The sequence below is a fragment of the Oenanthe melanoleuca genome, chromosome 12 (genome assembly GCF_029582105.1).
Source record: "Oenanthe melanoleuca isolate GR-GAL-2019-014 chromosome 12, OMel1.0, whole genome shotgun sequence".
In the NCBI taxonomy this organism is placed as follows: Eukaryota; Metazoa; Chordata; class Aves; order Passeriformes; family Muscicapidae; genus Oenanthe; species Oenanthe melanoleuca.
The window spans coordinates 14,368,897-14,395,332 of NC_079346.1; the positions used below are offsets into that span (position 1 = coordinate 14,368,897).

Sequence of the window (26,436 nt, forward strand, 5' to 3'; positions counted from 1 at the left end):
CAGTGTATGCACACAGACCCTGATCCTGCCTTGGATCTTCCTTTTCACCTTGTACTCTGCATTGGTTTGCAGTGATTTATAAACTACCCCGAATATGTTCAGCCCCATGAATGAATGTTCTCCCACATTTTTATTTTAATAATTTGGCTTATGGATCTTGTAATTACCTGGGCATTAAGCACAGCTTCTCTAATCCCCACCTGTCTGACTGCTCATCTGAGTGGCCCCAGCAGCAGCTGGAAAAGACTCCCAGGGGCCTCCAAAAGCAGTAATTGCAGCAAGACCCTGAAAAAACTTGGAAAAGGTAGACAGAACCCTAAAGTAAACCCTTCTGTTTCTTCCTGTGGAGGAAGGCTCAGAAATAAGTTAAAAAGATCAAGAGTTTTCATAATCTAATGGCCAAGCTAAGTGAGCTGGAAGCCTTTCTGCCTTTTGCAATGCAATGGAGGCAAACCCTCTGGGATTCAGTCCTGTCTTCCACTGATCTTGGCTCTGCTCCCGGCTCCCTCAGCCCGGTTCCCGGCTCCCTCGGCCCGGCTCCCTCAGCCCGGCGGGCGGAGGCCATGCTGGGAGGGCACTTGGTGGGAGGACCGTGTTGGTGGGGACCGTGTTGGCGGGGGGACTGTGTTGGTGACGGAACCGCGTGGCTGAATGACCGGCTCCGCCACGTCGCTGGGTGTTGCAGGCCCTGCAGCGGCGGAGCCTTCCCGGGCCGGAGCGGCGGCCGCGGGAGCCGGGGCGGTGCGGGAGCCGGGGCTGTGCGGGGAAAGAGCGGCGGTGCGGGAAAGGAACGGAAACACTGCCGGGCGGAACTAAAGGGCACGGGGTTCCGGCCCGGCCCCGATTCCCGGCAGACCCCGCGGTGCTCCCTCTCTTCCGGTCCGGCGGCGGCGGTGAGCGCGGCGCGGGTGAGGGCGGCCCCGGCACCATCCGTGCCCATCCGTGTCCATCCGCGGGCCGGGCCGGGCCGGGCCGGGCCGGGCGGAGCGGGGCGATAGTCGGGGCTCGGGGCCGGGCGGATCTTTGCGGGTGCCAGCCCGGCCCGCCTGAGCCGTGTGTGTTTCTCCCGCAGGTGCGACCATGGCCAAGTCCAAGAACCACACCACGCACAACCAGTGTGAGCGGGGCCGGGGTCCAGGGGGGTTAACGGGCTGGGACCGGCGCGGTGGTGGCGGGGGTTTGCATCCAGATGAGGTGATGCTGTGCAGAGATCGAATGGGCGGGTTTAGAGGGGTGTGATAAAGAGTCGGGACTTGTTTGGGCTCAACATTAAATTAATATGTAACCAGAAAAATGGCAACTTTTACGTTAGAAAACTGGGGGTCAGCCTCTACTCCCAGATGACCAGCAACAGGGTGACAGGACACAGGCTCAAGCTGTGCCGGGTTAGGTTTAGGTTGGACATCAGGAGGGATTCGCAGGAAGGGTGTTTAGGCATTGGAATGGGCACAGAGAGGACAGGTGATGGTGTCACCATCCCTGGAGGTATTTAAGGAAACACTGAAGGTGGCACTCGGTGCCGTGGTCTGATTGGCTGGGTCATAGGTTGGGCTCCAAGATCTTGGAGGCCTTTTCCAGCCCGAGTGGTTCCTTGGTGATCATCACCAGCTAAGCAGGCAGAGGGATCTGTTACCAGAGCAGGCAGTGACAGCACCCAGGGCAATGGCTTCACACTGACAGAGAGTAGGCTTGGGTTGGATATTAGGAGGAAATGCTTCCCTGTGAGGGTGGTGAGGCACTGGCACAGGATTCCCAGAGAAGTTATGGCTGCTCCATCCCTGGAAGTGTTCAAGGCCAGGTTGGACAGGGCTTGGAGCGGCCCGGTCTAGTGAAATCTGTCCTTGCCCTTGGCAGGAGTGTGGAACAGGATGGTCTTTAAAGTTATTTCCAACCCAAACCATCCTGTCATTCTCTGATGTTCCTGACAAGCTTCATCCCTGGGATCCTGTGCAATCCAGAGATGGCCACAGTGATGAAATAGTTCATGTTTATAGTGCTATAGTTTCATAGTGCTGTGACTTAGCAGAGGTCACAAGTAGGTTTTGCTTGGTCCTGCCCAGTGAGTGACTGTGCCTTCTCACACTGACCACAAGTGCTTGAATTTATTAATGAGTGAGGCCTCTTATTCTGTTCGTGGTGCTGTCAGTGTATCATTAACGAGCTGCCTGAAATCCTTGGATTGGAAGCCCATGCAGAGAGTTGAGCATAGAGATGTGTTTTTAATTCAAATGTAGTTTGGATAGGAAGGGTCTGAAAATTGTCCATTCCACATCATTTTGATAGTCAAGTACACTTAAAAAGAAACTAATGCAGCTGCTAAATAATAGCAGAAGCTGTAATTTAATTGTCTTGTCTTCCTCATAGCCCGTAAGTGGCACAGAAATGGCATCAAGAAGCCCAAAACCCATAGATACGAGTCTCTCAAAGGGGTGAGTACTTCTACTGATACTCCCAGGCTGAGTCACTGAGACTTAACTGTGAAAAAAGTCCAGAATCTGTATTATTCTGACTGACACATTTGATGCAGACAGAGGCCTGTGTTCGAGGTGGTCAGAACTACTGTGGGGTTCAGTTCTTTTACTTACCTGACATGCAGCTGGGATATTTGTAACCCACATGAGATCTGCCCTTGTATGTCTATAAAACTGCATTTTCATCAGTGGCCAGTTTTGTCCCTGTCCTGTTCTGGTGGCTGTCACCAAGTGCTGTTTCCAGTAAAACAAACACTTGCCAGTTAAATGGTTCTTTGCCTTTTGAGTCCTGTTGTGCCTTCTCCTCCTTCTCCTTCTTTCTCCTTCTACTCTCCTCCTCTCATCCTCTCCTTCAATATTGTTTTGCTATCTATACTGATCCAGATAAACACATGAAAGTGACAGAATATTGCTTTTTCTGAGATTATCCAAATGGTACAACAGGATCTTTTTCCACACTTGGAAGTGAAAACAGAAACTTTGGTGTTAACAGAGGGTTGTGATTTTTATGTTTATTGCTGGGGTTTGGAGTTTTTTGTTTGTTTAAGCCTGGTTGCAGATGACTAAAATAATTTGCTTGAAAGAATAAAAGCCTGAACTAGTCACAGCCTATCTTTGTGAATAACTGGAACAACATGGAGCTATAAATGTTTTTATGTATGTCTCTTCTGCAGTGTGGCTTATTTTTCCTTTATCTTTATAGGTTGATCCCAAGTTTCTGAGGAACATGAGATTTGCAAAGAAACACAACAAGAAGGGGCTGAAGAAGATGCAGGCAAACAATGCCAAGCAGGCAGCTCAGCAGGCTGCTCAGCAGAAAAAGGACTGATGTGCTTTAATAAAAAGACACAGTTTTCTTACTGGCATGTGTGTTACAGCATTTTTTAAAATAAAATCGTGTGTAACAAAGCCTTCACCTCCTGAATTTGAGGAGAGCCCTCCAGAAGCTTTGAGTTGTACTTTACCAGGGAGCCTGGCTTGTAATTCCCTGGATCCTCCTTGTGCCTTTGAAAACTGAGGTGACATTTTCTTTCTCAGGTACCATGAGTTTAGTGACAATTCCTGCTGTTCTTACAGCAAGGTGAAATTTCCATGGGCTGTTACATGTCTGCTGCCTTGCTGTGGGAATCTGGGAAATAGGAGGGCAAGGAGTGCTGGCTGTGGTGTTGGAGACACAGGAGTTTGTGTTAGAGTTGGTGTGTGTTGTATCCTGAAGTACTTGTAGATGTTGAAGCATTAATGAAACTAGCCATTGGAACATGTAAGGGTTAGGAAAATACAAAATACACATTTTTTAATAGTGACTGATTTTAGGGAATGCCTTTCACTCCAGTAACAAAAGTACTGTCTGATAAAATGTTCTGGCTTGGGGAGATGAGGGAATAATGTGCAAAATCCCAGGAGGAGCTGAGGCTGATGTTTTGCTCGTGCTGTTTTGAACATCAGGAGAGGGCTTCATTATCCAGGAGCTCCTCAAAGCTGACTCAAGCCGTGCTTTCCAGTTCTGGCATGAGGCACCTGCTGGAATGCAAGCAGCTGCTCTGAAACTGCAGTTCCAGCGCTTGTCCACCCGGTGGGGTAAACCCGTGGAGCCACAGGAGGGCTGGAAGTTCAGTTACCTTCTGACTGCAGTAGAGCAGCAAAACGCTGGTAAAAAACAATTTTAACTGAAATATCCAATTTGTGTAGTTTATTTTTTTTGAATAGTTTAGCCAATTATCAAATTTACATGCGTGTGTGTGAATTCTGGCTTAAATTCAATTTTTTTTTTCTAGTTCCAACTTTTACATTTTTTTTTGACTGATTGAGAAAACCCACCCACCCCTAAACCAAGCAATATAAATTATTATATAATAATATAAATGAATAAATATAAATTATTACTTATTTGAAACTTGCAAGTCAAGGAGGTTGTAAAGCCAGCTGTCTGATTCCTGCTGTGTGCATCTCTTGGGCTTTTGTGGAGGTTGGGGTTTGTCAGCCTTTTACAAATAAGTGTTTGAGGCACTTAAAGAATCACCAGCATTGGTATCAGTAAAAACCAGATTTAATATTAAGTGACAACATGACAGTTTATTGGCAAGGTTCACTCTCGTGCTTGCTAGATGGTGAAGGCACACAGAGAGTGGAGTGGTTGGTGTTGAAGGAGATGGGAGTGGCTGGTCCTGTGAGGATCGTTGTGATCACTGGTGTAGATGAGCAAAGATGTTACAAGATCTTACATAGATGTTACAAGAGTAAAAGAAATAAAACCTGAATGGAGCACTTGTTGTTTGTCAGTCTACGCCTTTACCTGTGTGTCTGCAGATTTTCCACCCAGTCTAAGTTCTGCATTTTAAATCTCTAGCACTAAAGCTTTTCCATATAAGAAGGGAGATTTCATCTCAATCCTCTTGATGTCTTCCCCAGAGTGCTTGTGTTGTGGGAGTAGGTCACCCACAAGAGAGAAGAGAGAGGCAAGAAAAGGATGTTGGAATATTAACAAGAAGCAGAGGGCAAGATTTGGGCTTCTTGTGGCTCCAGGCAGCTCCCCCAGGCCTGCCTTCAGAAGCAGCCTTTTCATCTTGCTGCCCTTCATGCTGCCCTTCAGTGGGACAGCTTCCCAAATAAGGCCTTGCTGACTTTCCGCCCAAAATAGCGGCTGCGTGACAAAATGCAGCCCAGAGGAACGTAACCTTCATCCAGGCATCATTGTGTAGCAGGATCCAGGAATTCTGTCAGCTTTCACAAGCTCGGTGTCAGGTTTGTTGTGGTGAGCTCCCTGCAGACACTGCTTGGGTGTGAGTGAGCAGCTATTGCATTTGCTGATCCTGTGACACCTCTGCTCACACCTTTCCTCTTCATACACTTGTCCCAGCCCAGAAGGGAAAGCTGAGAAGGGGAGTTTGTGCTGACTCTTCCTTGGAGGGGGGTCTCCATCCTCTTCATTCTCTTTCTCCTGCCTTGTGAAATCATTTCAGTTCTGTTGGTGAAGTGAGGTTGGAGATCCTATTTGGGGGCATTACAGAACTGGCAGCTGTGGCCCACTTAAAACTATTCCTATTACGCAGAGCTCTCTCATCTTTGATATTTAGAAACTTCAAAATTCTTATGATTAAGTGTTTGGTATCCTGGAGGAGGACAAAGCTCAAAAGCATCTCAGTGCTTAACAACTGCTGTACATCAGCTTATACATCTCATGCTTGCTGCTGCTGCACATCATACTTGTGGCAGATTATTTCTCCCCTTTGCAACTAAGAGGACTCAGTATCAAGTTCCAGTTTGGCTCCTTTCTCTGATTTAAAAAAGAGCAAAGGGCATGTAACCAAATACCAAATCATCTCATTTGGCAAAGGTGAGCCATGCTCTGACAGCCAAGAGCACAGAACTGGGGAGGGGAAATCAAAGCCCTGCAAAATGCTGTGATCAGGCAAGGTGTTCAGTGGGGACATTGATGTTCACATGATGATAAATAAAATACAGGGCTGGACACGTTGCTCTATCCCCCTTTACTGACTTTCAATAGAGTGGTCAAAAAGAAGCAGCAACAGAGCACGAGTTCTGCTTTTCCCAGGTTTCAAGGCTGCTACCCAGGTTTCAAGGCAGTGTTTCTACACCACAGGGGCTTGGTGAAGTGTCCATCTGCTGTACCTTAGCTCACATTACACTGCCACTGTCCTGCTGGCACATTTATGCAGAGATTTTATTACAGCACTGTGTACAAAATTTCATCAAAGCTTCCTGCAGTCACTTGGTCCACACAGCAGTTTTATTGAGGGCTGAGGACAGGCCTCAAATACACTGATAAAGCTGCAAACCAGGGCAGGAGTTTAAATCTACAGCAAAGGTGAGCAGATAAATGGCCTGAGAAGTGTGGCAGTGTCCTGTGGCTTGGGCTGCTGTCACCTGCCTGCACAGCTCCTGTCCCTGCTGGGGAGGTGACAGCACACAGATCTAGGAACTGTTTTAGAGACTGGTCAATGACTTTTTGCCTGATTTAAAAAAAAAACAGTTAATTGCTTTTTTTTCCCCCAGACAATGTGAACTTGTGTCACATTCCTTTAATCATTTTAGGCACCAGAGGTTCACTACACCTGCAGTGAAAACTGTGAGCTGGTTTGGAGTTGCACAGGTACATGGATTCCTCAGGGTGGTTTTCATTCCTTGTCAGCACATCCCCTGTGAGGGGGCTCAGCCAGGCTGATCCTCCAGGGGTGGCTGTTTTTTCAGCCTGCTCACCCACTCACGGGGCTGTCACGTTGTGTTACATTCCTTGTGCAGTTGTTCCTGTGTTTTAGCCAACAGTGAAATCCACCCACAGCTCCTCACCCTGCAGCATTTGCTGTCTGACTGGGAGGACAGGAGTGTGTTCAGGCAGTCCAGCCTGGCAGCAGTTTTCCTTGCTTCCCAACCTCCTGTTCTAAGGACAGAACAAGCCTAAATAGTCCTAGTGTATCTGCTCTTCTAGTGACAAGTTTTGGCTGCTGCAAGACCTTTGTTTTCTCTCTCCAGCCACCACCTCCCCAGCTTCAGGGTGGGCAGCCAGTGAGGCTGTGGCTTGCTTCTCCCAGAGCCATTGTGCCAAGGGGGAAGAGACAAGACAGGGCCCGGTGGCTCTTCCCAGCCATCCTTCTCCCTGGTCACAGCACAGTCCAAGCCACCAAGCTGTCTGCAGGGAAGGGGTTAATTTTTCTCTTGTTCACCCCCCAGGGGAGCCAAAGCCTATCAGTGAGCAGTGGAGAATGTCTTGGAGAAGTCCTTTTGGATGGTGTGTTTGGCCAGGACAGGGGAGGATAAGGGGGCTGTCAGTGATGTGATGTGATGTGATGTGATGTGATGTGATGTGATGTGATGTGATGTGATGTGATGTGATGTGATGTGATGTGATGTGAGTGCAGGGGTGGGCTGGGTGGCCATGGGGACAGCTGGCATCACCTCAGCTCCTGGCTGAAACCCAACTTTGGTAACCTTGGAGGTTCCCAGGCCTGGGGTAAAACATGAGGATGTGCTATGTCCTCACAGTGGGCAACTGCTGCTGCTGCTACACTGCAGAGGCAGAAAGTGTTTCTTTCCCATCTCTAGGCTACAGACTAGTTGGAAACAGAATCTGCTACTCCTGGGAGCATTCCCTGTCCCAGGGCTCTTAGACCCACATTTCCATTGCCTTCTGGTGCCCCTGGAGTCCTGCTGAATCTGCAGCAGCTATGGCAACAAGGGCTTAGAACCCTTGGGGAGAGCCCTTTGAGGGGTCAAACAGATGCTTGTGTTAGAGCTGCCTCCAAAATACCCTGGGTTTCCAGCTGGCAGGTTCATTTTCTTAGTTCTTCTGTTATAGGCCTTGGTTGAGCAAAATGGATGTGGCACTTGGTGCCATGGTCTAGCTGAGGTGTTAGGACATGGGTTGGATTTGATGATTTTGAAGGTCTCTTCCAACCCAGTGATTCTGTGAATTCTGTGAAAATATTTAGTGCTGCTTGTCCAAAGGAAAGACACAGTCATGCCCTTCCCAACAATCCACCACCTCTCTCATCCCTGTTTTCACCTCAGGCCTGTTTGCCCTGAACTGCAATATGTCATTATTGCTGCAAATGAGATTGTGTCCCAGCTGATTTAGGGTGTCATTTCCACAGAAGTGGGGGACAAAGATCTGTTTAGGGGAGGAAAGGCAGCAGGAGGACCCAGCAGTGTGCCCACCCAGGGCTGAGGCAGCACCTCCAGGCTGCAGCACAGCCCCGTGCCTTGCCCTGCCAATGTTTGTTTTGCTTGGGTAAACGATTGACTTTAGCAACACGACTGCAATGTGTGAGTTGTGCTGGGGCTGTAATTCGATGGGAGGAGGCAGCTATGTGCAGGGACAGCTGCTAATGCCACAGGAATGCTGAGCTTCCTTGGGATGGGAGGAGGCAGCCCCTGAGGACAGCACAGCTCCTTGGGCCTGCTGTCACCTGCACCCAGCAGCTGGCACCCAGAGGGGCATTGTGCCTTTCTCAGTGCCCAAACTGATGTCGTTTGTCAGGGAAAATTGGGTGTCTCATGCTTTGCAGTGAGGCTCCCACCCAGAGCTGCAGGAGGAGATGAGGGGCCAGAGCCTGCCTCCCAGCAGGCTGGGGACACAGGAAGGAGCATCCAGTCCAGCTTAGGAATGGCTTTTATTCGTGTTTCCAGAGCAAATTGAGGTCTTCTGGCATCACAGGGTGCCAGTCAGGCTGGTGGAGGAGGAGGGGGAGTACCCTTGGGATAGCCAGGGTGACAGTAGGGAAGAAAGGGACTGTCCCTTGCTCATGGACTTCAGTGATGGCTGAAGTGGGTTTTAATTCATATTTCATTGCTAAAATGCTGCCAGTGCTCCAGTTAACCCAGCAGGCAGCAGTGCCAGCTCCTGAGCTGCTCACCCTGGCGGGGTGAGGAGATGGAAGATGGCAGCTCCCCACCAGGCACCCACAGCCCTGGTGGATGGGCTTTGCCATTGGGCTGGCAGCAGAACACCTGCTTGGAGGCTTAAAGCTCCAGCTGTGATGGCACCTTGTCACAACTAGCCCCCAGCAGTGGTTCCTTTGATCATGAGTACACAGTGGGGTGAAGCTGTCACTGAAGGAAGGAGCAGCTGAGGCACTGGGTATTAACAGGTTTTATTTCCCCCTGGCCACCCTTCTCAGCACTCAGTCTTCATGCTGGTAGCCAGGGGACTTAGTCAAGGAGATGAGATGCAGAGCTGGAGGGTTTAGGAGATTCAAGCTGTCCATCTGGCCTCAGATTTATTCAACCCCCTTCATAAACTCCAGGAACTCTGCCAAGGGGAAGACATTGGAGACAAGAGGTGTGAGGTGAGACCCAAGTGTGCTCTTGGCAGCTTCTCCCTGCTCTGCCTCCTTTTGCAGCCTCAGGATGTGCGAGAGGCCGAGGGGGGGATGGCGACTGCTCCTCTGACTGTGGCAAGGACTCCTTGTGACTCCTGCTGGAAATGTCACTGCAGCCCTCAGCTGCCACCAAAACACTGGAGGTGACTGCCAGGGGGGACACGGCCTCTGACTCGGCTCAGAAATGGTCTGGGGGTTGTTTTGCCAGCTTCACATTGAAGGACACAGCCCCTCAGAAAGGATTGCTGTGCTCAGGGGGCAGGAGGGGCTGGGGAAAAGGGGCAGTGCTTCAGTGCAGCAAGGGGACAGCTAGGGCAGCCCCAGGTCCTTGCTCCCATTTCACAGGCACAAGAACCCCCCATCCCTGTGCCCACGTGCTCCTGTCAGATGTACTGCCCAGCACTGCCTGCATGAGCTCATCTTTACATGAGAAGGCAACCAAGACCATGAGGGCTGCCCAGGGGGGTGACCAAGAGCTTGTGACCAAACCACATGCAAGAAAGGCTCCTACCATCATAGTCAATCCTGCCATCGTTGTTTTTATCCCCATCTCTCATCAGCTCCTCTATGTCATCCTCAGTGATGGTCTCTCCTGTGGCCTGCAGCATGATCTTCAGCTCCTCCAGGTCGATGTAGCCATCAGCATTCCTGTGCCAGGGCAGGAGAGCTCAGCACCAGGCACAGCTGCTGGGGGGAGCTGGGCTGGCTGCCCCCCTCCCACCACCCACCACACTGAGCTCATGGCTCTTACTTATCAAACATCCTGAACAGGTCTGAGAGCTCCTCTTCGGTTTTTCCTTTGCTGTCGTCTTTCATACACCGCACCATCATAACCAGGAACTCATCAAAGTCCACAGTGCCACTGCCTGTGGGGACAATGGACACTCTGGGACCAGCTGGGCAGCACCAGGACCCTGGCTGAGCTCCACACTTCTCTGTGAGCAGCTCCAGATTGGCCCACCCAGCTTCCCTGCACAGCCACGTTCATTCAGAGCCCCAAAACCTTCTGTGGTGGTGTTAAACCCATTATTGATGAAGTCAAAAACTAAGACTGCCATCAGAGTGTCTCTGCAAGTCAAACTGAAGAATATACAACAAGGTCTGATGCCTCAGTGTCTTCTCACACTGGGCTTGAGGAATGCAGGAAAGGGAGCCCAGCTGGAGCCATCAGCTGGAGCTGGGGTGGACAGGCAGTGACAATGAGGGATCACACTTCCCTTCAGCAACCAAGGGCAAAAGTCAGGAGAGCAGTCCCGAGTCACCTCAATGCTGGAATAAGTGACTGAGGCCCTTCTCTGACCTTGTAAGTGAATTTTTCAGGGTCATTTTGCCTTGGCAAAAGTCCTTCTGGAAGCACCAAAGAATGGAAATTCCTGCTATGGAGATACCTGTCCATCTCATTTAGGTATTAATATTGAAAGCTCCAGAAGGTAGGTGTTCATGCAGTGTGGTTTTGCACCTGCAGTATAGTAGTGTTGTTTTCCATGACTCAGATGCTTTCTTTTTTTGCCTGGTTTTTAACTGCTTTTTTATTTTCCAGTTACTTAGTGTGGTATTTCTGCCCAAATGCCCACAGTGGATCTTGTTATGTGTGATCATCAGTACAGATTTAAACAGTATTGACAGTTAGTTATGTGGGTGTGTACACTTGAGCAGTGAGAGACCTTCCTGATGATAGAATCCTCTAAGAGGAATTTCTAAAATGGCAGTTCCTACATTCAGCCTGTATTTTGTTTTTTAAAAGCATCTGTACAATTTCACAGTATCCCCCAAAATTAGTTCAAGCAGTCTGATCGTTGTAAGAATAAAATAGTTCTTTAGTTTCCCTTTGCTAAATTCCCTAAAGGAACCATGCTGAGATCTGGTGGGTGTTTAGTGTCCCTTGAATTCCCAGCAGGTTGCACCCCACAGCTGGGACTGTCCCCAGCACTGCACAGATGGCCCCCAGAGCCCCAGATATGGGGGTGATGCTTGGGAGAGTGGAAGAAACCCAAACTTCTCACCATCTTCATCCACCTCATCTATCATCTCCTGCAGCTCCTCAGGGGTGGGGTTCTGCCCCAGCATCCTCATCACCTTCCCCAGCTCCTTGGTGCTGATGCATCCATCCTCTGCCCCCAGCACGAAGATGTCAAAGGCAGCCTTGAACTCTGCAGAGAGAGGGGAGAGATGTCAGGGGGTCCTGCCCTGCACCTCCACCCTGCAGGCAGGGCTCATCCCAGGCACAGCCTCCCTGACTGCCACCCCAGCAGTGCCCAGGCACACCACAGAAATGCTGGGGATCAAAAGCCCTGGCTCCTGCTCTGCCAGGCTGGCCAAAGCATTTTCTGGGGTGTTACTGCTGAGGCAGGCAGGGCTGCTGGCTGGGGAGCTCCACTTTAGGCTGTGGTGCCAGGCTGAAGATGCACCTACCATTTTTCTGCTCTTCTGTCAGCTGCTCAACCTGTGAGGAAAACACAGACACCAAGTCATTTTAATTTTGTCAGCAGCACTAATTGCTAAAAGGACACATTATTAGCTCAGCTGCCTTTGCCAGGGTGAACCAAACCTCACAGGAGGCAACCTCATGGACCAGGGAATGTACAGCCAGGGGGTTTTGACACCACAAGTTTTTGTAGAAGAGATTCTTCCCCTTAGAAAAATTATTCACATCTCCTTTGAAGCAAACAACTTCTCTAGAGTAGTAGATGGTAATACATGGCAGAAACAGCCTTAGTACAAGCAGGGAAAGCCTACTGGGAAAAGAATATGCCTCTGTCAAGCATTTGGGGACAATTTCTTGTTGCTGGCAGGTTTCATTGCAGGATGGCTGCACTGCTGAGGGCTGCTTGCATGTGGGGCAATGCCAGATCAGAGATGAGACAGGCTTGAGAGTTCCCTGGGGAAGGAGAGGCAGGCAAGACTATCCCTGGTAGTTGTTTTTCAGCCCTAGATTCAGGAAACTCCTTGCCTATCCAGAGCTTAACTGCTCTGCTTCCATCTGAGCCAGTGTTATTACAAAGGTGTCTGGCTCTGAAGGGAGCTGCTATTCCCTTCAGGCTCTTTTGGGAATCTCTCTGAAGAAATGGTCTGTGGAGCCAACAGGCATCAGCTGACATGGGCTGCCAGACTGTTCCCAAACTCGAATTCAATCCCCACAGACCATCAGTGGGAGCTAATTAGACAGCATGAATTAATGAAAATAATCAATCAGGAGAGCAAAGAGGAATCAATCAGCTCTGTGCCACACCTGTTTAAGTGCATTTCTCTCTTTGGCTTCATTCCAGGCACTCCTTAGCTGAACTTGCTACCCTCACCACCATGTCCAACTGCCCCTTTGGTAGCACCCATGAAAACATCAACTTTTCCTTCCTGTGCTGGTCAACAGCCTCTAGACCCAGCCAGGCAGGACCCCATGCCTGCCCTGTCTGACCCCACTGAGGTCTCCTTGCTGCCACCCCCAGCAAGTGCCCCCCAACACCCACCCCTGCTTTGTTTGGGGCAGAGCCAACCCAGGCTTGTGGCACCTTGAGCCAAAGCTGATTCTTTTGCCCTGAGGGGCAATGGTTTTGCAGAAGCCAGCTGGTTCTCCTTGCTTGCAGCAAGAATAAAGCACTTTTCCTTAGTGGGACAGAGGCTGTGGGAAGCAGGCAGAGTGTTTTATCCCACTCCCCATGCTCCAGGAGGTGAGGATTCTCAGAAAGCTCTAAGGATGGCTGCAGGATTTTTCTCCAGGAAGAACCCGAGCCCAGTGTGTTTGTGGTGCTGCTGAAGGCAGGCAGGCAGTGCTGTCCCTCTGCAGACACTCTTTGGGCAGCCACCACCACGGTGGCCACAGCCATGCCCTGCTCTGTAACTCGACACTCCTGCAGCAGTCGCTATTTATAAGCCTGGTGACAGAGGTGCTGGAGATAAAGATGAGCTCCCCGATTGTTCCCAGGCTTTGGAATTTATCCTTGCAGCCCTTTATCTGGACACTTGTCCCTGGCACTGCTCTGGAGCCTAAAAATATTCCCAAAATAGTTTTGTGTTTGCACAGCCTTATCTAGGCATGAGTGGGTAAGAGGAAAATCCATTGGGTTCTCTGGCTGCACACAGGGGATTTGCCATAAATGTGATATTAATATATGCTATCAGCATGCAGAAAATATACAACTATTCACTTTTGAAGCCTCCTTGAGTATTGAATGATAGATGTGTATATAAATTAAATGCATTTTTGTATAGAGTGACATTTTTGTCACAGAGATGTCTTCTGAGCTGTTCATAGCTCACTCTAGCCATGGGTACTGTTTGCTGCCTTATTCCTCCTTTCCCTCCACATCATTCCAGGAACAGGTTTTTCTAACTGCAGTGTGGGAAGGCAAGCTCTAAGCTCACTGCAGCAGCCATGGTAATGCCAAATCTGCTGTATTTTGTTTTTATCAGCTCTTCTCTCCATCCCATGATTCTATTTAAAGTCAGACAGGGGAAACTGAAGTTCTTCAAATTTTTTTTCACAGGTTAATGTTTTCTTACAGTCTAAAGTGTGGGAAATGGATCCACAAAAGAGCCGTTTGTCTCAGCTGTGCCTGGCTTGGACTTGTTTTGCCTCTGTAAAGGTGTTGGGAGTTAGTGCCCGGGACTCAAACCCTATATTTACCTAATTAATGGGCAACAAGGAAAGCCTGTGCCTTGAGTCACAGAGAACATTAAAATGAACAATTAAAACCTTAATTAGAAAGGCCTGGATTTTCTTTGATTTTACAGGTTCCATTTTTCTCCCTTGTGAAGGTGTTGGCTGGGGGACTCAGCCTTTCCTGAACCTTTTCACACTATCAGGACCACTAGAGGGGTCCCATTTCCTGAGGTTCAAAGCTGACCAAAGGACAGGGGATGCGTGAGCATTGGGGGTTTTTTCCTTAATTTTTTTTTTTCAATTACCTACCAAGGTATTCCTTCCCTCTAAAAGCCTTGGAATTAAAATAAGACTTGTATAACACATTTTTTCTGCTCTTGCTTAAAATCAAACTTGATCAGCTGTACATTTAAGGGGGGAAAAGCACTAAAAAGCTATTATTGTAAATCCAGTTATGGATGCAATAGCAATCCACACAATCCAGAATCTATTTTCATCCTTATTCCACCAGCACATCTTTGTCTGACTATGTTACAGAATAATGCAGAGTTCTTATTACAGACCAAATAGCTGGGGTTTACACAGTGAGTGCAGCGTGCAGCTGTGGAAGTTAAAATAGCCTAAGGATGCTCCACGTTCCCCAGGGCATAGCTCACATTCTGGATTCTGAAACAGCACAGAGCAGGAGCAGCAAAGCAGAGGAGGAGGTTTGGAAACAACTGAGAAAAAATAAAGTTTTTTAAAAACCATCTGAAAAACGTTCAGCTAAGGATGAGGGGAACATAGCAATGGAAGAGTTGTAAAGAACCAGAAAGAAGAGGGTGAGTTTTACCCATACAAATGATGTTTGTTTCCTGGGAAATCCTCTTCTGCTTTGCCTGGGCTAAAACCAAGGGTCATCTCTTATGACATGCAGGTTTTATTGAGATTTATAGCTTCACCTAGGAGCTACAAAGGAGTGGGGAACCAGGGGGTCACTGTGAATAATTCAACAGCAGGCTGAGAGTTTCACATTCGCAAGAGGAGTGTGAAACTGTGTCCTGGATGGGGATGGTGACTACATACAAGCTGCTGCCCTATAATTATTATAGCTATAATTATTCTTCGTTTCCATCCCGGCGCTGAATGCTGCTGGGGCATCCCGGAGCCGTGCCCATCCCCGTCCCCGCTCCCCCAGGCACTCACCGCTGCCTTGTAGATGTCGTCCATGGCTGTGCCGGCGGCTGCGCTGCCCGGGCCGGGCTCATATAGGGGCTGCTGGCCGGGCTGGGCCGGCCCACGGCGCCCCGCATGCCCGGCCTCCCAGGAATGCGGGCTCCGTGCCTGCCGTGGGGGCACGGCCCGGCCCGGCCCGGCTCGGCTCGGCACTCCTCGTGACCCTGCCCCGCTGCAGCCCGACCCGCCCCGGGATGAGCTGCGGTTCTGCGGCCTGGCTGCCCCCGGTCACCGCCCCGCGAGCTGCGGGACACGGACCTGCCCAAGCGTCGGTATTGCGGCAAAGGCACCTGTCCCGAAATACATCCCTGTCCAGCACGGTCAGGAAAATTAATCCACAAACACCAGAGGTTTATGTCCAAAAAGGAGACAGAGGAGTCCTCTTTGCTTTATTCGAATAAAGGGAGAGCCCACGGGGCATTCCCCTGGGAGCTCTCCAGATTTTTGGAGGACGCAGCCTCCCTTTTGATCCTTTCCCCATTGGCTGAGGTACTCGAGAGGCACAGACTTCCCAGATTCCCCTCTGATGTATAACCCTTCCTTTTAATTTTTATTTCTTATACCACTCACAGTTTTCCCCCATTGCTTCTTTCATCTTCCAATATCCAATTTCATTTATCAGCAAACCTACAGTTTGTTTGTAAAGGCAAATCTCTTTTCCCATTCATCAATCAGTGGAATCCATCCCATCGTTTTTTTTGTCTCTCATCCAGCAGCAGATCTATAGCTTTTTTGTAAAGACAAATGCAACATTCCTCTCAGCAGCAAATATTCCCCTAGGGAACAGGGGATGTCAGGGCCCCTCTGCTGGGTGTCCCCAAATCCATAGGGGGCTTGTACCCACAGAGCATGGGAGGAATGTACAGTCCCAGTGCCACTGTGGAGACAGATGGAGCTTTGCCCCAATCTTCTGTTTTCAGCCAGGACTGAAAAATGTGGGGATCAGCTGTCAAAATGGGGGTATAAACTCTGATTCCAGGGATAATTCTTGGTGCTTTAGGAAACTGTGATTCACTTCACCCAGCCAGCAAGCTGACCTGTCCCCACTGCAAATAGCTAAAATCCCCACTCCTGGATTTACTGTGGATTTATCACGGATTTACCCTGCCATGGTGGAGAGCAAAACAACCAAAGGACTCCAGGTGATGAGCAGTTTTCTCAGTGCAGTGTCTTAACACACAGCAACCAGAGACAAACCTCTCATTTTAATGACTCAGGACTCCCACTTGTGTCCAGAGGGCTCTGACACCTCACCTCCAGCTGCTTCATTTAGGAATTAGTTTTGCAAAACTGAAAATGCAATTAATGCAACTGTTAGTTTTCATCCTTTCTAAAAATCCCCCCTTAAGAGGAATCACATTGCAGTCTCCATGGAATGTCCAAGCCAAAGCAGCATTAAGCAGGGAAACAGGTGGTGCCAGCACAAAGTGGGGATGCAGGTAAGCACAAAGCCATCCCCACATCAAACCCTCCCAGGTTTGGAAAGATTAACTCACTGCAGAGCCTGATAGGAGCTGTGGTCCTGTGGGCACCCTCTAGCCTTGATTTGCCCAGGCTCCAGCCCAGCCCTGCCTCTGCTCAGCATAAGGGTAGGAGATGGAATAAAAAGGAAAGATGTTACATATAAGGAATTGATTTTTGAAGCAGTTAGGCTTCCTGATTTTAATGTATTTAATATTTTGATTGCCTTTAACACATGAAAGTCAGGAAAAGTGGCAGAGGGAAGTAGCTATTTGTTAAAGGGCATTGGAGCCTGTTCTTAGGTGAGGGCACAGGCTGGGATGGGAGATCTGCTGTCCCCCAGAGCCAAACCATCCCCCAAAACCTCCTCAACAACCCCAGAGAGACCTTCCCAAGGAAGTTCTATCCCGAGGCAGCCCCAGCCCCTGGCTGCTTCTCCCCCTTGGGATTGACTGCAGAGACAGAGGGGTGGCAGGTGCCAGCTCTGGCACTGCCAGGCACCAGGGCACAGCTGTGGAAGCACTCCTGACCCTGTTCCTCCATCCTGGAAAGTGGTGGCTCTGAGTCACCCTGAAAACAGCCCCTGAGATCCATCAGAATGTATTTAGGGTCACTGCAGCACAGGAGGGGGGACTGTAACCTTGCCTTTAAAAGGTCTGCTGGAAGAGCTGGGATGAAATTCAGCTTGGGATGTGAAGGAAGGGGCTCTTGGCTGCTTAGAGATGGGAAATTTGGGCCATTGCCACCCTACACACTGGCATGGGAAAGCTGCAGTTCTGCAAACATCTGATGTGAGCAGAACCTTGCAAACAGGGCTGAGCCCAGAGGGAAGGGTGAAATCCCATCTGGCAGCAGGAGGTGATGTTCCTCCTGGGGAAGGAGGCACAGGTGAGTGGCTCCATGCCAACCCTGCCTCCCTGCCAGCTGCCTGGAGACAAAGCTTCCAGCATCCCCTGCCTCTCCTGAGCTGTTTGCTTACAAAAGAATTGGGAATTAGGGTTTTGTGGGGAAACCCAGAGCCTCTGCCATGCAAAGCACAGGGGGGGCTACTGCAGGGATGGGGTGTTCTGAGGAAAACCACCCTCTCCTGCTGCTTCCTTTGCCTGCTCACATGAGCCCCATGGCAGAGAGGGAGTGTGGCTATCTATAGCCTGAGGGGGGCTGCCAGCACAGTCTGGGCATGGCTGGTGACACATGGGCTGTCACTGGGCTCAGGTACAGCCTGTTAGCTCCAGCACCAGCTGCAGCCTGACATGCTGTCCCACTTGTCAGTCACTCCAAGCTACCAAGACTACTGGGAAGCTTTACTGAGCTTTTTTCCTCCAAAACTTCATTTCAGGTTCTCATTTCCAAGCAGCTGTAACCCACTGCAAAACTAGCAGAGGCATTCTTGAGGTCAAATATAAGGCAATAAAAGGCAGAAGCCCAACTAAATTGCAATATTATTTGTGATCAGGGATGTTTGCAGGGCTCCTTGGGCTGTGTTACGGCTCCAAACTGCAGCAAAATTCTCCAGCATCCCCCTTCCCTGCCTTGGGCACCTGGCCCTGAGAGAGTACTGACCCAGCAACAGCAAAATTATTTAATTTATTGCTTCCTAAACCCTACTGGGAACATTCTAGCTGAGGGAGGCCCCATTTTTCCCCTTCCCCAGGCACATTGCTCCTGTCATTTCCTCTTCTCTGTGAGCCAGAGCAGGGCTGTCACACCAGGAGCCACTGCTGTGCCTGCATCAGGAGCTGCTGGAGGAGGAGACGGGCACTGATCAAACCCGACAGCCAGGGCTGCAAATTGTTATTTAATTAAGGAGACGGGACATTCAGAGGAAGCTTAATTAAAGTTGCTCTCCAAACCCACTTATTATCTCATGAAGAGGCTGAGCTCAGCAGCAGTTCCTGTTGGGCTGCCTGTACTCTCTGTGTTTTGTTCTTGTACACATCATCCTTCGGCTACATCCTGACCAAGGAGAAACACTTTTCAGTGAAAAAAAAAAACCAAAAAAAAAAACAAACAGTTTTTCCAGTTCTGTTTGCAGAGGTGTGTTTGCTCATCTGCCACCACAGTCCTGGTGGCATTTCTGAGTCACCAGCATTGCCCCTGCAGCTCCACACATCCAGCCAGGGCATTTTCACTTGTGTTGTAATCAATGGCACCATACTGAACTGATTGCATCCTCTGTAAGGTAGCATAAGGAAGGGCACACAGATGTTGCTTTCATTTTGCTGGAAGACACTTTTTAACAAAATCTCCTTGACTTGACAGTCCAAAACATAATCCCTTTGTGTGTAATATAGCACAGAGTATATTTCAAAGCCTTCATGGATGCTTGATGCATCCTTCTGCCAAAACATAATCTTTCTAGATAATTTCTCAATGTTAATGCACTCATATACTCCTAAAGAAACTCATTATATCCTTTCTCCTGCAATTTTCTCTTCCTGGGGTGAACACTGAGCCTGTCAGAAAGGTTGCCATAGTATGACTCCCCCTCAGGGCAACTCAGGGAAAAGGTTGAGGAGGGTTTGCTTGCCATCTTTTAGATTCTCCACTTCTGTTACAAATTCCTGGCAAGATCCTTTAATGTGCAATGCACAGGCTTGTAACACTTCCCCATGCTCAGTGGGACAGTGAAAGTAAAGTCCATGCTGTCAGTAAACCACCCCAAACAACACCCTGAGCTCACTCTGGGCTCATTCCTGAGGTCTGGCCCATCAGCCCAGCTCCTCTGTTTTTGGGGTGGCACCAGGCAGCTCAGTCACAGAACCACTGTGGTGGCACCTCAGCCCTGTGTGACAGTGTCCAATCCTCCAGCATCCCTTGATGGCCACAGATGTGCACCAGAAGCTGGGGCAGTGTCACAGCCCTTGGAGCTCTGCACTCCAGGGATTGCATCTCACTGGATTGTACTGGATTGGGCTGGGTTGGATTCATTGCATTGCATTGCATGGCACTGTACTGAACTGGGTTGCGATGGACTGGATTCTATTTCATTAGATTCCATTGGATTGAACTGGACTGGATCCTATTCCATTGGATTCCATTGGATTGCATTGGACTGGGCTCTAATCCATTGGATTCTGTTGGATTGCATTGGACTGGATTCTGATCCATTGGATTCCATTGGATTGCATTGGATTGCATTCTATTCCATTGGATTGGATTCTATTCCAGTGGATTCCATTTGATTCCATTGGATTCTATCGGATTGCATTGGATTGCATTCTAGTCCATTGGATTGGACTCTATTCTGTTGGATTCCATTGGATTGCATTGGACTGGATTCTAATCCATTGGGTTCCATTGGATTGTGTTGGACTGTATTTTATTTGATTGGATTCCATTGGACTGCATTGGATTAGATTCTATTCCATTGGATTCCATTGGTTTGAGTTGGACTGGATTCTATTACATTGCATTCTATTGCATTCCATTGGATTGGATTCTATTCTGTTGGATTACATTGGATTGGATTCTATTCCATTGGACTGGGTTCTGTTCCATTGGATTGCATTGGATTGGATTCTATTCCACTGAATTCCATTGGATTCCATTGGATTCCATTGGATCGCACTGCCCCGCACTGCACTGCGCAACGGCCCCAGGCACACCGAGCGCGCATGCGCGTTCTGTGCCCCAAACCCCGCCCCCTTGGGCCGTAGCCCCGCCCCGGCAGCCACAGGCCCCGCCCTGCACTGAGCCCCCCTCGCGCCGCCCCTCGCACCGCCCCTCGCGCCAGGCCCCGCCCCCTGGTGCCCATAAAGTCGCGCGGGCGGAGCGCGCCCCGCCCTGAGGGGGTCGAGCCAAGATGGCGGCGGCGGCGGCGCGGAGCGGGCGGGTGGCGGGTGCGGGCGGCGGCGGCGGCCGCGGGGGAGCCGTGACGGCCTGAGCGGCTGCGCCCCGGCACTTCTCCCGGCGACATGGAGGCGGCGGCGGGAGGCGAGGATGGCGAGGAGCCCCCGCGGGAAGCCCGGGTTCTGGGCTCCGAGCTGGTGGAGACGTACACGGTGCGCAGCGGGGAGGCCGGGCGGGGATGGGAGCGGGTGAGGCCGCGCTCGGTGCCGCTGCCTCCGGCGGCAGTGCCCGGACGGAGCTGTGCCCACGCTGAGCGACATATTCGGCTTCAGTTTGCTCGGGGCTTCGGGGGAAGGAGCGGCGTGGGAACGGGGCTCAGCCGGGCGAGCGGCCCCGAGCTCCGCGTTTGGTTCTCTGGGAGAGGCGGAGGCTCCGTGGGCAGGTGCCGTGCTCTTGCCCCCATACATCTATGTGTATGTGCCTATGTTTATGGAAGATCGCTATCGAGTAAACAGAGCTTTCAAAGCTGGGCTAAGCAAAGCAGGAAATCTTTCCTTCGCCTGGAAGTATAATTAAAAAAAAATCCTCTGATCTTATTTCCAGAGGAAATCAGATGATTTAGGGTAGACGGTTTGTCTTTTACCACACCAAAAAAGAATTGCCAGCGGTGTTTTCATTTGGGGAAGGAATGAAGCTTTTGATATATAACTTGTTTTTAATCTGGTCGCATTCTACCAAGAGTTAATTGGTCTGTTTTTCAGGAAGAAGCTCATCCTGAAACAAACCTCAGGATAATTGCAGACAGAAAATGTCTCGAGCTCACCACCCGTTAGTTATATAACTAAACATGTTTTCCCCTTCTGCCTTATTTTAGTGTGATTTCAAAGACTTTTTTCGGTAGAATGCACATGGATGACATCAGGCTTCCTGCTGTGTGAAAGAAAAAGGAGAGGCGAGCAGTGGTTTAGACAGACAGGATTTGGAAAGTTGTGTGATGGATACAAGCAGTACTTCATGCTCCTGCCTCTGTAAAGGTATCCAGGGAAAACAGAGCAACAGGAGAGTGGTTTCTAAGTTGTTAATAGGACAGAGCTTTACACAGCTGTGGCACATGAAGAGCCTAACTCCTTCCCGGGTGGTGACCCTTGAAACACGATTGTGGGAATAACTTTCAGGTGGTAAGTTGCCCTACAGGCAAAAAGCGTGGGGCATTTGGTGAAGGAGTTGGCTACAAACTTGAAATGACGTTTTGGGAGGTGCCTGAGCCCTTTCTCTCAGTTGCATGATGTGTATTCTCAGAAATGGTACCACTGCTGTTGTGTTACTGGGGGGGGTGTTGGGATGTGGTTCAACCCTCAGCCAGAGGCACAGTGAGACCTGTGGCTTGGGGGCTGGAAACTTCCATGTCAGGTGTGAATCAACTCAGCAGTGGTGGTGAGAAATTCTGTCAGTATTATGCAATACCTGTGAATGAGAAAATCAAGTGCATTCAGTTGACAAAATGTCAGTGTCATCTGCCCCCTTATCCTTCTGGAAGTTATGGTGCAGGAGGTGAAACAGGAGCTCCTTTGCTGCTTCAGCCTGCAGACAAGTGCTGTGGTAGGGCCACCCTTTAGTAATACCTTTAATGTTCTAGATTGAGCTGAGTTCAGGTGTGTAATTCTGCAGGTAGTGTTCATCTGATCAGCTGATAGTTGAGGATAACATTTTAAGCTGCTGCAGCTAAGCCCAAGGAAGCTTATTTTTTCAAGACCAGATTTCTTTCTTTAGTGGTTATGGAAATACCATGCTAGTTTAATGCCATTTTTCTTGGGAGCTTTAAAAGTAGAGTGTATGAAAGACAAGATTTACCAGTACTTGGTCCTAATTTGATTATCTTGCTGCATTTTTGGAGGCATGTTGGCATTAAGCTTGCCTGTGTGTAAACCTCCTGAAGCTGTTAGCAGGACTCTTAAGTGCTGTCAGCTTTTATGAAACAGACCCAAGCCATTAGAAATGTGGGAATCAAAATGAAAGCAGAAGTTTTAAAAAATTCATCGGTGAAAAGTTTTTGAAAATAATAGTATGTGTTTATTTTTCATAATTAGTTTAGTGCTTAAGGACATTACAAAGACCTGCACCAGGACAGAGGGTGCTAAAAGGTGTAAAAGTCAAATTTGGTAAAGGTAAGAAAGGAAATCGAGCTGTATCAAACTGCATCTTCATCCATTACCATGTGGTCAGGTGGCAGTGATCCTGTTTACATCCTTGTTTTTAAAAGAGCTTTTTTTCTTGTGGCATATGAGCTTCGTGTTGTACTGGATATTTCAGAGCTCAGTCTCAATAGAAGGGGACTGTAGTGACATCCATTTGGCAGTTGTGACATTAGATCCTGTAGAACATATCAGTTCTGTGTAATGTACTTTCAAAAACGTGATTCTTGTTGGAGTTTTTGGCATGAAAGGCAAGGTATGGGTAAATCCAGAAGGAAATGATCCTGCACTGGTTTCTGTTGGGTTAGTAAGGTATGAGCATTTCTACAGGCTGTTTCTCCTGGGTGTGCTGGTCCAGCTGGTGCTGACTGAAGACTGGTTTTCAGTAGAAGGCCTCAAGGCTGTCAATGCTTCATTTGCTTGACCTAAAATTGCCTTCCTGCTTTTCCTGTCTTTTTAACATAAATACTAATTTTGATATTTAAGGAAAATACTCTTGCTTCCTTGAATGGGTGTGAACTGTCTGACTAGTTGATGAGGCAGGGAGGAGGAGATGTGGCTGCATCACTGCTCTGGAATTTGGGACCTACTGGCTCTAGTCACTCCTGTGTCCCAGGCTTCCCTTGGAGAGCTCTGTCATTTAAGTGTTGGGTTGTTTTTCTTTTTACAGTGCTGAAGCATGTGCAGTGGGATGAGACACACTGTAGAAATGCAAGTTCTCCATGTAGAGTGAGGTGGGCAGGTTTTTGCGTTGTGTATACAAAGTGAACAAAAAGCAGTCTGGAATCTCTGTTGTTCATTTAATAGCTGGTTTTAAAATGGTTAGTAGGTCTTTCACCCCTCAGTATTTAGGAAGATGAAAGGATGCTGATTGATGTGGCCTCTTAACTGCAAAGAACTTGTAGTGGCTTGCTAGAAAATAAAGAAAATGTACAGCACTGCAAATATGCCAAACACTTTACAAAGTAGAAAGTAACCAGAAGAACTGATTTATAGAAAGATAGACAAAACTTTTTGTACAGAAGGATTTGGTAGAGACAGGAGGAGGAAATCCTGTGAATGTGAAGGGTTTTGTGTTTTTGCTCAATAGAAGTGCAGTTTGTAGTGAAAGGATGGGTGGGGATTTCACATGGTGTATTTATTTATGTCTGCAAGAAAGTGCAGTGTGAGGATGTCATCCTTTATCCCTGTATTCCTGTAGCACTTGGTGTGACAAACAGCCCTTGGAGAACCTTAAGTTAAGCTGTCAGCCTTGTATTAGTGCACTCAAAAATTGTTGGTGATGAACTTAAGCTCCTAAAGCAGTGAGATATTTAAGGGGATTTTTTGCTTTAAAATGATTTGTTTCTATATTAAGACAAGCCTTAATGTGCACATCAGCATATTGCATTTATATATTTACTCTTCAAGATAATGGCAGCTTGTGGATTGATGTGAAATCAGTTGCTGTCTCTGTATCAGATGCTGATTTGGTGGGTGAATATGTGCTGCCTGCTCTGGCTGCCTTCTGGGTGAGAAATGCTATGGCTTTGTAAAGACTTAACTTAAGGAATTGTATCAGTGCATTCTAACACTTTAACAGGTACTTTCCAAACCAGACTCTCTGTTTCATTGGGGTGCTGTGTTTATAGAAGTGTCAGTGCTTGCCATTTCAGCAAAAGGATATTAAACCTTTATTACAAATTTACTCGGTGTTTTATACAGAGAGGAGGGGTTTCCTTGCTCACCTGGTGAGTTATCAGTTGGGATATGTGAAGTTGCTGAGTTTCCAGTGTCTAATCTGATGTTTCATGCCTTGTGTACACAATGTGCATTGCATTTAGATGTGCTGCTTGCTCTGCCATAGTTTAGCTCAGCCAGCTTTTCAAAAGAACTCGTATTTTTATTATGGCTTATAAATGTAGTACTTCTTTACTTCAAGGTTTAGTTTCTTTGAGTCTTTCCTTGCTTTTCTCAGGGTTATTCCTCAGGGTTACTCAGAGGTGCTTTTGAATGCTGGTGTTATTCCTGTTCTGGTTTGTCAGCAGTGCACAGTGATTAATCCTAATCTGCTGTTTCCCAATACAGCATGACAGGAGAGCAGGCACAGGCCTTAGCTGAGTCCATAATTCTGTGTGGGCATCCTTGTGTGCTTTCAGTGCTCATCCCAGCACTGATGTGTCACCCACTGCATGCACCAATCAGGCATCTTGGTTTGCTTCTCTCTAGGGCTTGACTTTTGTTCAGTGAGCCAGTGTCAGATGCTTACAAAACTAAAACTGGCATAGTTCATCTTCTAAAATGCAGGTGGTATTCTATTTAATGTTTGACATTGTGTTGCTCTGTACTTGCAGCAAGTGAAAACTGGTCTTTTATGTAACAGATTGAAACTGTTGATGCTTTTTGTTTTCTCAAGTGGGTTTAGCAACTAGATGTGTATCATCCTCATAGCAGTGATGAGTCAGCTCTGGCTGATCTGTGGTAGTAAGCAAGTTCTCAACTGTATTAAATGCTTTCAGGATTTGATTACAAGTTGGTGTTTTCCCCAAAGAGTATAGCTGGATTGGATAATATAGTTTATTTAATTTGCTGTATTCAAGTAGCTGTGGAACTAGTTTTGCAGAGCCTTGTTTGTTTTCTGTTTGTGTTTTGTCTTGTATCTTTCAAATGTCTTTGGGACAGCTTATTTCTGACATATCTAAAGGTAGGCTGAGTTTCGTGCAAAACCAGTACTGTTCAATCCAGAAAGTCACCTAGAATGAAAATCTTTGTTTGGTACATGCATGGCCAAAAATACTTAGTTTTGTATTAGGAGGTGCTGGATTGCTTTAGATAATTGTAGTGATGCTTTGGGCACAGTAACTGCAGAAAGATTTATTGTGTGATTTACCTTAAAAGAAATAAAATAGCATCCACCCAACCAAAGTATTAGTTTGGTTTTCTCAAGGGTTAAGCTCCACATTTCTGCTGAAGTGGCAGCAGGATGCTTACCAAGTTCCTCTGCCCATTGTGGAACTTGGTAGATGGAAGAAGGGATGCTGCTATCTCAGGCTTGTGGCTAGCTGTGAATACCAACTTCAGTTAGCAGAAACTTTCAGAAAAAGAAGTGTCTTAGAGCCCTTGGTTATTAACCTTTGGGCTGCAAAAATAAAAGCCATTGCTTTACACTGAGACATCTAAATGTTCTTCTTGTGGAGCAGCCTCATGAGTGAGGTCAGATATCCCACATCAGCAAAGTCACCTCAGAGCTGGGGTTAGCATTTCCTTAGCTCTGATCCTTGCAGAATGTAGACCCACCTTACAGTGCTCTATCAACCACAAGGTCTCACAGTCAGCTTCTCTTGAAGGCAAATGTTTTGCAGTGTCTTTACTTGAATTTTGTCCTTTCAGGTGTACATTATTCAGGTCAGTGTTGGCAATCATCAATGGACAGTCAAACATCGTTACAGTGATTTCCATGACCTGCATGAAAAGGTAAGAATGTTAAAATTGTGACCTTGGTCTCTTACTAAACTGTGTACAGTTCTTGTAGTTCTTTTTTACAGAATGATTTGCACATCCCATCTGAACTGCAGGCTAGTCCTTTTTGTGAGAACATTTTAATTGCCCCTGTTAAAGTCCCTTTTTGTACTGGGGAAGGTTGATCGGGACAGCTTTAGCCTTGGACGGAAGCTGTGTCAGAGGGAAGAGTTCAGGCTGAAGTCATTGAACCTTTTGCTAAGAAGGATGTTTATGGTCAGATGATTTGGTGACCGAAGTCTCATCAGGGTGGATGATAAAAATGTTCTTAAAGTCGCGTGGGATAGTTACCAACCAGTACTGATAAAAAACAAACAAAAATGAGGAAAAGTCTACTTTATTTGAGAGCGTTCTGCTTTCTCAGAAATGCACTG

At 48.1% G+C, this 26,436-nt stretch overlaps 3 protein-coding genes across 6 annotated transcripts in view; 2 read left to right on the forward strand and 1 right to left on the reverse strand.

Annotated features, from left to right (window-relative positions):
• Positions 1-665: 665 nt before the first annotated feature.
• Positions 666-3,335, forward strand: RPL29 (ribosomal protein L29). 2 transcript variants are annotated; one of them, XM_056501350.1, is made up of 4 exons: positions 666-893; positions 1,073-1,117; positions 2,365-2,429; positions 3,175-3,335. In XM_056501350.1, the coding sequence occupies exons 2-4, from the start codon at positions 1,081-1,083 to the stop codon at positions 3,298-3,300; spliced, it is 228 nt and encodes a 75-aa protein (XP_056357325.1). In that variant the 5' UTR covers positions 666-893; positions 1,073-1,080; the 3' UTR covers positions 3,301-3,335. The 2 variants fall into 2 exon arrangements, with proteins under 2 accessions (XP_056357325.1, XP_056357324.1); XM_056501349.1 differs by having other exon boundaries at positions 846-908.
• A 5,728-nt stretch (positions 3,336-9,063) lies between these two features.
• TNNC1 (troponin C1, slow skeletal and cardiac type) lies at positions 9,064-15,246 on the reverse strand. The gene is made up of 6 exons (XM_056501268.1): positions 15,090-15,246; positions 11,720-11,750; positions 11,311-11,457; positions 10,059-10,173; positions 9,819-9,955; positions 9,064-9,237 (listed from the first exon to the last, which is right to left on the reverse strand). Exons 1-6 carry the CDS (start codon positions 15,111-15,113, stop codon positions 9,206-9,208), a joined length of 486 nt encoding a protein of 161 aa, XP_056357243.1. The 5' UTR covers positions 15,114-15,246; the 3' UTR covers positions 9,064-9,205.
• Positions 15,247-20,363: 5,117 nt separating this feature from the next.
• Positions 20,364-26,436, forward strand: part of NISCH (nischarin) — a 28,882-nt gene continuing 22,809 nt past the window's right edge. For 2 of the 3 annotated variants that reach the window (XM_056501566.1, XM_056501567.1), the window contains exons 1-2: positions 20,381-20,584; positions 25,934-26,017. In XM_056501566.1, the coding sequence (XP_056357541.1) occupies positions 20,498-20,584; positions 25,934-26,017 (171 nt within the window). In that variant the 5' untranslated portion in view covers positions 20,381-20,497. Of the gene's footprint in view, positions 20,585-25,933; positions 26,018-26,436 lie in introns of all 3 variants that reach the window. The other variant, XM_056501565.1, reaches the window with a different exon arrangement.

What these genes read in the sequence shown, in the direction of transcription:
- RPL29 (XM_056501350.1), top strand. Translation starts at nt 1,081, where the DNA reads ATGGCCAAGTCCAAGAACCACACCACGCACAACCAGT. An exon ending in CCACACCACGCACAACCAGT is followed by an intron (nt 1,118 to 2,364) that starts GTGAGCGGGGCC and finishes TCTTCCTCATAG; the next exon opens with CCCGTAAGTGGCACAGAAAT. An exon ending in GATACGAGTCTCTCAAAGGG is followed by an intron (nt 2,430 to 3,174) that starts GTGAGTACTTCT and finishes TTATCTTTATAG; the next exon opens with GTTGATCCCAAGTTTCTGAG.
- TNNC1 (XM_056501268.1), bottom strand. Translation starts at nt 15,113, where the DNA reads ATGGACGACATCTACAAGGCAGCG. An exon ending in ACGACATCTACAAGGCAGCG is followed by an intron (nt 11,751 to 15,089) that starts GTGAGTGCCTGG and finishes TTTTCCTCACAG; the next exon opens with GTTGAGCAGCTGACAGAAGA. An exon ending in AGATGAGGTGGATGAAGATG is followed by an intron (nt 10,174 to 11,310) that starts GTGAGAAGTTTG and finishes TTGTCCCCACAG; the next exon opens with GCAGTGGCACTGTGGACTTT.